General features: G+C 46.5%; 1 protein-coding gene across 4 annotated transcripts in view; it reads left to right on the top strand.

Annotated features, from left to right (window-relative positions):
- Nucleotides 1–10,943, top strand: part of GPALPP1 (GPALPP motifs containing 1) — a 35,116-nt gene extending 24,173 nt beyond the window's left edge. For all 4 annotated transcript variants that reach the window (XM_075918990.2, XM_075918991.2, XM_006124406.5 and 1 more), the window contains 4 exons: nucleotides 4,905–5,042; nucleotides 5,215–5,379; nucleotides 8,579–8,677; nucleotides 10,613–10,943. In XM_075918990.2, the coding sequence (XP_075775105.1) occupies nucleotides 4,905–5,042; nucleotides 5,215–5,379; nucleotides 8,579–8,677; nucleotides 10,613–10,828 (618 nt within the window). In that variant the 3' untranslated portion in view covers nucleotides 10,829–10,943. The remainder of the gene's footprint in view (nucleotides 1–4,904; nucleotides 5,043–5,214; nucleotides 5,380–8,578; nucleotides 8,678–10,612) is intronic.
- The last annotated feature ends 569 nt before the right edge of the window (nucleotides 10,944–11,512 follow it).

The raw sequence follows: 11,512 nt of genomic DNA on the forward strand, positions 1-11,512 counted from the left end.
GCATCCCCGATTCAGCCACTGCTGGTCAGCTTCAGCAGCATCTGAATCGGGACGCCTGTGGCAGAGCAGCTGGGATGTTGCTGGGTTGGTCCAGTAGCGCCGCCCCTTGGCGCTGCGAGACCAACTTGGCAGCACCCCAGCTTCTCTTGGGGATGCCTGGGGCAGAGCAGCTGGGTTGGTCTGGTAGCGCTGCTCCTTGGCACTGCAAGACCACCCCAGCTGCTCTGCTCCAGCTGTCCCCAATTCAGCCGCTGCTGAAATTGACCAGCGGCTGACTCCGGGAAGCCCGAGGCAGTCCTCAGGCTTCCGGGAGTCAGCCGCTGGTCAATTTCAGCAGTGGCTGAATTGGGGTCAGCTGGAGCAGAGCAGCAGGGGTGGTTGCCGGGTTGGTCCTGTAGCGCCGCCCTTCGGCGCTGCGGGACCAACCCGGCAGCACCCCAGCTGCTCTGCCCCAGGTGTCCCCAAGTCAGCTACTGCTGAAACTGATCAGCGACTGATTCCAGGAAGTCCGAGGCAGAGCTGCTGAATGGGGACAGCTGAATGGGGGCAGCTGGGGTGCTGCCGGGTTGGTCCCACAGCCCCCAGGGGCAGCGCTACGGGACCTACCAGGCAGCACCCCAGCTGCTCTGCCCCCGGCTTCTCCGATTCAGACACTGGTCAGTTTCAGCAGTAGCTGAATCGGGGAAGCCGGGAGCAGAGTAGCTCCAATGGTCCGGCTGCCTGGAGCACTTCCGGGTTCCTGATGGTGCCAGACCATCAGGAATGCCAGACCATCAGATGCTGGACCAATGGAGTTTTACTGTATATTGCCACGTCTGTTAAGTCACTACTCTCAGTATAAATCAGTGAAAAAGCTGTAAGGCAAAAAAACAGGCAATAATGCCATTAGATAGCTGCACTGTTTGGGTTATGAAAGGATAATCATTCTTGTCTTCCTCAGCCTTTCAACTCCATTGGATGCAGGCAGTCATGATGTCTCTCTCAACGTTTTCTCCATTTTCATGACCCTGTATCTCAGTGTTTCTTAAACTGTGTTCCGCGGCACACTGGTGTACCGCAAGGCAGTCAGCGGTGTGCCGTGGAGAACAACAGAATTCAAAATGGCCACCCTTAACGGGGCAGGGGACCTTTTTTTCCTTAATAACTTTCCCTCTGTCCTTTTTTTTCCTCAATAACTTCCCCCTCAACCCTTCCCCCCCCCCCCAACTTTTTTTTCCTCAACAAAAAAATCCTTGATGTTCCTCATTTAAAAAAAATTGTTTGGTGTTCCTCGGTCTTAAAAAGTTTAAGAAACACTGCTATACCTGATTTTTCTTTCTCTCTCTCTCTCTCTCTCTTTCTGGATGGCTAACTTTTAGACTGTTGCTTCAGTTTTTCCACCTCTGTCTGTTCCCACTCGTGGTCAGTTTCCAACAAGGTTCGGTCCTTGGCCTTTCTTTCCTCCCTCTGAACTGTAGCCCAGGGAGACCCTAGCCACACTAGTGGTCTCCAATTGCATTATTCTTCAAGTAGAGCGCCACTGTAGAAGTGCTTGCATCCTTGTGCTGTCAATCAGAGAACTTCAGTAGCAGTGTCTGTTAGGCCCACACATGTTCTGTCTCTCCTTGTTCCCAACCACAAGGCTAGTTAGTGTACCTGGGCTAAACCCCCACAGTTCCTTCTCAACTGTCCCTGGATGGAGGCAGAGCCTCTGGGTGTAGACCATTATGACCATTACTTTCCATTGTGCATTTCTAGAGTACTTAGTATAGTTCCCTTTTATTTTTCTCTTTAAAATGAAATACTTCTTCCCCCACTTTTTCCCTTTGTTGGAGACCTTTCTCCCAATGGGGTATGCATGATACACTGGCATTCAAGAAACAATCCCTTTCTTAGACAAGAACGTCCAGTGTATTTATTGCCTCTGGGAAAGCAACATCGAATGACAACGTGGTCTCAGTTATCTCAGGCCTCAGTCTCACAAGAATAGAATGCTCAGATAGATAATTATCTTCATGGAGGTAGCCCTCTGGCCCTCTCCAGCCCTTCACCATAAGTCTCCTGACAGATGTGAGTCTTACCTACAACCCTCAATGTCTAAACACTGCAGGTCAAAGAAACAAGCCACAACCCTCTCTCCCAAATTGTTGAAGCAGGAAGTCCCCACAAGGAGCCCCAAGATAGCATTCCAGTCCATTACCCATGGCTCACAGAAGTTTGCAGGCCTGTGGGCCCAATGGGCAGGGGCGCAGGATCAACAGCACCAAGGGATAAGGACAGAAAAAAAGCATTTTGTTAAGAGAACTGCTAGTACACAAGTTAATATCAGTATCAGCATCTCACCCAGCACCAGAGCAGCCAGTACAGACAAGATCTCTGTTTCCTCCATTACTGCCAGCTGCACCATGTCAGGTGGTCCTATCAGAATTCCATCTCTCTAGGGACCTCCATGTATCTGATATACCAGAGTCTCCTCTTCTTGGTCCTGGGACATCTGTGCCAAAACTTTGCTTAGCACAGGAGTCTTCCCCGCTGCCCTGCCACATTGCCCCACTTTGTAGTGAGGGCTTGGATAGTGCACCCAAGGAGATAGCAGCATCATAGTATTCCTCCTCGGCTCCTTACAGTGTCCAATAGCAACAGGCCCTTCGATCATGCTCTCAGCTGGTCCCACCATCATCATTTTGATACAGTCACCCGTTGGCCCAACCACCTCAGGGGCCATACTAGGATTCTTGGGATGCATATCACCAGCATTCAAACCTGAAGCACAGCTGAGCAGTACACCTCATCTGGTGCTGATAGAGGCAGGAACTAACATTTTTGGGAGGAAGGTGCACTGCGTGGCCATGCTTCAGTTTTGAATTGCTAATTACTGAGCCTGATGGCGAAACACGACTATGTAAACTGAACAATGTTATTGATTATCTGCCTGAGTTACATTGCAACCCATTTAAGGCCATTACCAGGAGGGACATTTAGTAGCAAAGACAAAACCACAGTTGGTCCTTTACATAGCTGACACAGTGGCCAACTCCATCTCTATGGCAGTGGTGATGCTACATGCGGCATGACCCCGTCTGTCAGGCTTTCCAAAGAGGTAGTTGAATGCACTACGGTCTTAGTGCAAGGGTCTCAAACTCACAGCCTGTGGGCCATCCAAGGCCAGAGCAGTTGTGCAGTCCAGCCCAGGCTGCCCCTCTCCACTACCCCCTCTGCTGCCTCTCTTATCCAAGACTGCAGGTGGAGGGTGGCAAGTGGCTGTACGGGAGCCACCTCCCCTTCCCCTGCATGTAAATGTGTAACCGCTGAAATTTTCAGCAGTTACATGTTTACCTAAATAAACTCATTTTAACATCCCTAGTTGGTTGAGGTATTGATAGACCACTTCCCACAACTGCTACAGCCAACGACCACTAACCACCTATTTGGCCACCTGGTGGTGGAATAGCACCTGGGAAAGCATAATAGCAGACCAGTGTGTCCTAGAGATCATTCACAATGGGTATTCTCTCCATTTTACCTCTCTGCTTCCTTCACAACACCCTTCCCTCCTACCTTTTTTAGGACTCTTTTCATGAGAGATTACTATGCCAACATGGGCAATAGGTAGCATAGACAAGGGAAGGTTGTGCTTCCCCAAACAGGCTGGTGTGACTGGACTCATGCTCTGCCAGTAGGCCACCACCTGCCTGCTACCCCAGCTCCCTTCTCAATGTGGCCAAATCTAGGGCCACCTGTTTGCTTACTTACTTCTCAGTGTAAATGGCCTTTCAAATAGCAATTATCTCTGCTAGAAGAATAGGGGAAACTGCAGCTCTCATGGCACATCCCCCCCCCACATGGTGTTCTTTGAAGCCAAGTTTATGCTCAGGCTTCATCCACAATTCATTTCCAAGGTAACCTCTTTGTTTCTCATGAGCCAACTGATTTACCTTTCAGCCTCCTACACCAACCTTCACCAAGTCTACAGGTATTACACACAGTAGATATCAGGAGAGCCCCAGCCTTCTATCTGGATAGGACAAAGGTTTTTAGAATGTCTCCTGGACTTTTTCTTGTCGTCGTAGAGAGATCCATGGGCTCAGCTATACTGGCCTCGAGATTCTCCAAATTGGTCTTAAACTGGATTAGACAGTCAAGTTTGTAATACTCTATAACCCCTCCAGATACTATTTGCATGCACTTTGCATGCAATCTCTGAGTCCCCTGCTGACCCTAGGCTCCATGCAGCACTGCCACTTGAAACTCCACAGAGAGCATAGGGCCAGCAGGGCACTGCTTGAGTCCCCCGCTGGTCCCTGCTCCATGCAGCGCTTTTGCCTATGAAGTGTAGCAATAGCCCCAGGGAGGCTGAGGCGATAAAGGTGCTCTGATAAAGGCACAGGTACCCTTATCAACTAATCAGATAGTCCATGCAAATTGCATTGACTGACTATTCGATTAGCCAGTTAATCTAATTTTAACATCCCTAGTGCATGTACCCTTCATTTATTTCTGATCTTAATCTTCTATTACTGGAGCTACAGGAGCATGAGCAGAGGATCAAAAGATGAGATCCTTGATGTTGAATATCCTACATATCTTTAACAAAAAAGTGTATTATTAATATCTCACGGGCATGAATTCTGCTCACACTTTCAGAAGTGTAGAGGTTAGAAATAATTTAATTTTTGATAAAGGCAAAGGGAAGTAGAGCTGGGATTACACAACTTTTAAATGCTTGGATACATAAGTTGTGTGTCTTTACAGTTCAATATGTTTAATAACTAAGCATTCAGAGAAATTATTGGTTTTGGCCTGCTTGAGAAGACTATTGAGATTGATATGAAACATTAGACAGACAGTAGTATAAAATATATGTAGCTATGAAAATGTCTGGAGTGATCTTTTATGGTTTGTTGATGTCTTTTTATTTTTGAAAGGCAACAGATAGTAGTGAGGACGAGGACGACACCCTTATAGGTCCAATGCCTGTTAAAGGACCAATAGAATCTAATGTAGCTAAAGACTTTGAACGCAGAGCTCAGCGAATGAAAGAAAAACTTACTTCCTCAGACCATGTAAGTTGTTAATTTTGACTGTACACTGTTTTTGTGGCTAAAATTTACACAAACCTTTAGATGAGTCCAGCCATATGAACTGAAGGTGCTAAATGTCTGTCTTGCATAAGAAAATGTTGTCTAGAAAAATCGACATTTTTTTAAACTTTTGCATATTTTTCTTTCCTTAAAGGATGGGTCCACACAAGTTACGAGGGAGTCTTGGATGACTGAGCTTCCACCAGAATTGAAAGGCTTTGGCTTGGGCCCAAGAACTTTCAAGAGAAGAACAGATGAGAAATCAGGAGATAAGTCAATTTGGACAGATACTCCAGCTGACAGAGAGAGGAAAGCTAAAGTGAGCCTTCGTATAAACATGCAGACAGTCTATATGTTGTTTATTTTCTCAGTCTTCTTAAAGTTCATCTCTGCCATCCAGGGCAAGCCTAATAAAAGTACTCTCATTTGCAGGGCTCGACAAATTATGGAAAACCCTAATGGCCAGACAAAAAAGGGACTCACCACCCTCTCTCCCCCCCCCCCCCCAGTGGTTTTTTTAATGGCATAAATTCCTAATAAGAATAAGAACAGTAATTACTAATACGTTCTTAATAAATATCACCCAAGTTATTAATAAATATCTTATAAATTTCTACTTTTCTCTCTGCTGCCATGTCTCCTCCCCTTGCTACATCAGCTCCCCTGGTGCCTGCTGCCCCCCAACCCCTCACCCTCCTCTGCTGTCCTGACTCCTGCCCTTCTTGCTGCCCTCAGCCTTCCTGAGACCTGCCCCCTTCCACCAGCCCTTCTCTCCCTCCTGTGCCCACTCCTCCAGTAGCCCCATTCTGATCAAGTGAGCTACCCCTCCTCATCCCCTCTCCTAATATCTACCTCTACACACCTGTCCTGCCTCTCTCCTCTGAGGCTGGTCCCTCCCCTACAGGTGTCTGCCCTTCTGCTTCACCCCCAGAATCTCCTGGCACCTGCACCCTCCTGGTTCCTCCCCCTTCCCTCAATGCCCCTGCCCCATTTGCCCTCTTTTTCCTTGATACCCATCCCTCAGCCCCCATCCCTCTCATGCCCCTGTGCCTTCACACATACCTTGCTCCATCCCCACCTTCCTCATGCCCACCCCTTCTTTCAAGCCTTCTCCCAGCACCTCCCCCTCCTCCCTCTAGCCTCCAGTGCCCTTCCCCTCTCCTCTCCCAGCATCATCCTGTTCCCCCCCCCCCCCCCCACTGACACCTCCCCTCCTGCCCTTTTCCTCATTGTCTGCTCTTGGTCCCCTGGGATTTGTCTCTCCGTACCCCTGTCGCTTGGTGCCTTCCCCTTTCTTCTTCTCCTCCTGACCTCCTCCCTGCCCCTCCTCTCAGCACAAGCCCCTTCCCCATATTTTTCCCCTCCCCCCTCACCTCCCCACAGCCCAGCCCAGCTGCTTCCCCTCCCCCAGGGCCAAGCAAAACATCCCCCCCCTTTTTTTGTTGTCTTTTACACAGTTGCATTTTGCAATGGGTTTTTTGTTTGTTTGTTTTCATTTTTGTCCCAGCCTTTTAGCGCTATAAATAGCAAATAGCATTTTCATTCATTTTTTTCCATAAAGGCAAAGGCGTTTCAAGTGAACTCCCCCTTTCACTGCTGCTGGGTCACAGAAGCCTTTTCCCTGCCCTGTCCAGCCCCTCCCTATGGGCAAGCACCCCTCACTCCCAACCCACAGGGGAAACAGGGTGCTGGGACAGCACAGAGCCAGACGGGTACAAGGAACAGTGTGTGGGGGGGGGAGGACAGGAGGCGCAGAGGGATGCAGGGATCGTGGGGAGCGGGGTGCAGTAAAGGCACGGAGAATGGGACGCGGGGAACGGGAGGGGCAGAGGGATCGGGGTCTAGGGGTAGTGCAGGGAACGGGCAGTACAGAGCTGGGGGGGGGAGCAGGGATCAGGGTGCAAGGGCAGCGCAGAGCCAGAGGGAGAGCAGGGGATCCGGGGTGCAGGGGTGGCATGGTGAATGGGCAGTGGGAGCCAGACGGGGCGCAGGGCGGGCGCAGCGAGCCAAGCGGTCGGCAGGGAGTGGTCTCTCGCTGGCGAGGGGCTGGGGCTAGGGTCGGGGCTGTGGCAGGACTGGAGTTGGTGGGACGAGGACTGGCTCCGCCGTGCGCCGCAGCAAGCTGCCGGGGACATGCAGCCAGAGCCGAGCTGCTGCGGCCCTTTACAATCAGTGGGCCACGTCACGCCAGCGTCCTGGCGTCTGCCGGCGCCCTGCCTCCTCGCGCCGGAGCTGCACACGGGCAGCTCGGCACTGAGTATCGCCACAGTTCCTTCTCCCTGGCAGCGCTCTGCTCCTCCGCGGGCTGACAGATTGGATGGGGCCGTGCTGCCTGTAGTGCGGGCTTCAGCCAGCCCGTCACAATGGCCCACCGGGCCAGTCTGCCCCTGCACTTGCCAGCTGGCAAAATCTACTCACCGCGGGCGAGTACATTTGTCGAGCCCTGCTCATTTGGTTACCCAACACAAAAATTTCAACCTAAGGTAGTTATTGTCTTCCTTACATTATATGCACACACAGTAGCAGATTTAAAGGTAGTCATCCTGCAGCAAAAAACCTTCAAAACCAGACTTCAAAGAGAAACTGATGAGCTATAGTTCATCTACAAATTTGACATCATCAGTTTAGGATGAAACGAAGACTGTGAATGGCTAGCCAACTACAAAAGGAGCTTCTCCACTCTTGGTGTTCACACCTCCAGATCAGCTGCAAGAAGTGGGCCTCACACTCCCTGACTCCATTAAGCTTGTTATCTCTATGGGTAGGTCTAGACTACCGCGTTTTGTCGACGGAAGTTTTGTCGACAGATACTGTCGACAAAACTTCCGTCGACAATTTGCGTCCAGACACATGGAGTTCTGTCGACAAAGCAAGCCGCTTTGTCGACAGAACTCCATAGTCTGGACGCAACGTTACAGGCAATAACGCCTTCTGTCAACAGAAGTCTGTCGACAGAAGGTGTTTTGCCTCGTAAAATGAGGTATACCAGCGTCGACAAAACCGCGGAGTTCTGTCGACGTTATGTCGACAGAACTCCGCGATAGTGTGGACGCTGGTATTGTTTTGTCGACAAAAGTCCACTTTTGTCGACAAAACTAGGTAGTCTAGACACACCCTAACATTATTCTGGACTACATATTTATACCTGCCTCAGGAAATTTCCACTACATGCATCTTTGCCCACGAAAGCTTATGCTCCAATACAACTGTTAGTCTACAAGGTGCCACAGGACTCCTTGTTGCTTTTGCAGATCCAGACTAACACGGCTACCCCTCTGATGCTTACATTATATAACATCTGTCTTTTATTGCCTGGGAAGTCCACTGTTCTCGATCAATCAGTTACCATGTGGCCAGATTGTTTCTTATCAAGCAGAACAAAAATGCCTGGGATGCTACGGGACACAGGTACAAAGGTTCTATCTTGACCTGCTTCTCTAATATTTAAGAAGTATAGATTTGCCATCATTTTTAAGCATGCTGCCTACTGCTAATTGCTGTCTGCTTCCATTCATTAGGAAACGCAAGAGGCAAAGAAGTCAACCAGTAAAGGTGATGAAGAAATTGTATTATCGGCAAGAGACAAGATACTGGCTGAGCAGCTGTCTTCATATAATGCAAGTATAAGTACAAAATGCTTTTTCTTCTAGGTTTCCTTTAGTTCTTCACTCTTTGAGTTTCTCATTCCTAGCACTGTTGGTTTCCATGGTAATATCACTACATCCTTCGCTTCTAGGGCCCAAATCTGCAACCATTTAAGCCATTAGAGAATTTGCCCTAGACTTCAACAAGAGCATATTGGATCCTTCCACTGCTGCTGAAAAAGTGTCTGCTTTGGTGTGGGGGTGTTTATATACAGTTTCTTAGATCAGTTTCAGTTTGTGTTTTACTTCAATGATTCCCAGGGTAGAACTTCCATTGCTGGGAATAAACAGTTTCAATTCAAACAGTAAAAGATTTCACTGAATCACAGGCATCCCTGGAAGAAAACAACATTTAAGGTTTAATTAAAAGGTTAAAATACAGATTCATCCAAAGGAGGCTTAGATGTGCCTAAGAGATCAGTACCATAATGTCTGTCTTTTGGGTAATGTTTCTAGTTTGAAATAATACTTAGTTTTTGCAAAAGTAGTTTCAGTTTTCATGGATAAATATTGGTAATTAAAAATCTGAGCCTCACAATTACTTTGCTTCCCCCATCCACTTATGTCTCAGAGCATGGGTTATTGTCTGTCCTACAGCTGCTCCTTTCTCTTCGATTTTGTCTACAGACATTAGCTGGAAGACAGTCAAATCTCCTGAGAGAAAACAATTAACTTAGAGAACAGCAACCTTGGTTTATATTAGAATAATTGAGTATATGGGGCACTCTTAATTTATTTGCAGTTCATTAGGTGACGTCTCTTTTTATATTTATAGGGCTTACAGATCCAGAGCTATTAGTGTTCAGTCTTGAATTTCTCTGTATTTCCTGCTCCTTGTTCAGTTGTGGACATTACATAAATGCAATTCTGCTAATAAGCTATATTTTGTATTCTGTTCTCTCCCCTACCAGGGAGAAACATACTATTACTCTGCATGGTTATTTGATGTCTCTTCACATGTTTTGAAAAATATTCTGTGTAGAAACAAGACCTTGGTCATTTTCAGATGGTTTTTCTTCCTTTCTCCATTGACTTCCTACCAGGGACATTTTCATTGAAAGTGCTTTATATCTATAAATGGTTTCTTAATTTTAGCATCTGCAGTGATAGTACCAAGTAACCAGTCCTCTGGTGTAACTATTAAAATTAGTGGAATGAATCTGGCCTGTGATCTGATGTTTTTTCAGATATCCAGTTCCTGATATTACTGGAAGATGGTGACTACAGACGGGGAATACACAGAAGGAAAAGTAGAGTTTAACAAAGAGCTCGTTTTCATGTAGAGGTCATTAAAAATACAGACCGAGATATAAGCAAGTCTGCGTATATTTAGACTAGTTTGTGCCAGGCCTTTGCAAACCCATGGGATGGGATGGGAGTACAAAGAACTGGCTAGCCATAGTAGGAGAGGCACACTTTGCTCTCAGAGGATGGTGCAACATTTTCTACTTAAGCCTGATACTGCCCCTATTTAAAATCAGTGGGAGTTTTACCATTGACTGTCAGCACAGTTAGGTTCTCATTCAGCAAAGCCTCTAAGCCTTTGCTTAATTTCAAGCATGTGAAATTTTGACTATAGCAGACTAGTCAAATGCGTAAACTTAAAGCACATGCTTAAGTGTTTTGCTGCATTAAAACCAAGATTTAGTACTATTTTCCTGTAACTACATACAGTGACAGTTTGAGGCTGAAAAATCCATTTTTAAACTGTGCATAAAAAAGTGTATTTTTTCTAATTTGTATTATCCTGCACTTGTCTACACTGATTTTCATTTACTTCCATGTTGCTTACTTAACCTTGTCTTTCCTCAACCATCCTAATTCTTGGCACAGCTTAAGTCATTTTTCTTTTTTCTCTATTTCACCATTATTCTGCAATATTCATCCTCCTTCTTCCCCTATTTCCAGGACTCTCAAAGATCAGAATCTCTTATGGACATGCATCAGAAAAAATTAAAGATCAAAGCAACTGAAGATAAGAAGCCTCAAGAAAGAAGGCCATTTGACCGAGATCAGGACCTCCAAGTCAATCGATTTGATGAAGCTCAAAAAAAGGCTCTAATAAAGAAATCCAGAGAGTTAAGCACCAGGTTTTCACATAGCAAAAGCAATATGTTTTTATAATACAAAGATGTGAAGTTTCTTTTAGGAAAAATCAATCAAAACTTCAGTGATTTCCAAAACTAGTACATTTTTTGTAAATATTTGTTTGCAAAATAAATTTCCTTATGCTTAAAAAGCATGTTGATATGAGAATTATTTTTCTTTATATGTAAATATTCTATTTTGTAATTTTTTGTTGTGCATATTTCTTATCTGTAGTGTGTAAAAATCAGAAAAGATATTTAGTTCAGAATTGTTTCTAAATAAATCAACTTATTTAAGTGTTGTTTCCCAACTTAACATTTCAAAAAGGCTAACTTTAAGTGTGGTTATTGTGACACTGAAATTTAGCTAGGCCAAGAAAGGGTTCATCACCGCAACTCTGGGAGCCTTGCAACTCTGGGAGCCTTGAATGCTGTGCTGCTGTGGCTCATAGCCCAGACACCAGCCAGCCTACAAGCATGCAGCTCTCACTTTGGCTTCCACCACCCAGTTACTCCTTACAGAGGGACCTCCACAGCCTGCCAGCCCCACGTTCTCCCCAAAAGTTGTCCTTCTGCAGTGTTTGGCCCCTCTTATTGTAGCACCCACAAAACACTATCAAGATTGCTGCTCCTTTAACAAGGCAGCTCACAGCAGCTGATTAACTTAACTGGGGTTATCTTACCTTTCCTTCAATCACAGTGCTGAGTTGTTTTATGGTAA

This window comes from Pelodiscus sinensis, chromosome 1 (assembly GCF_052426305.1).
Source record: "Pelodiscus sinensis isolate ZL-2025 chromosome 1, ASM5242630v1, whole genome shotgun sequence".
NCBI classification, from domain to species: domain Eukaryota; kingdom Metazoa; phylum Chordata; order Testudines; family Trionychidae; genus Pelodiscus; species Pelodiscus sinensis.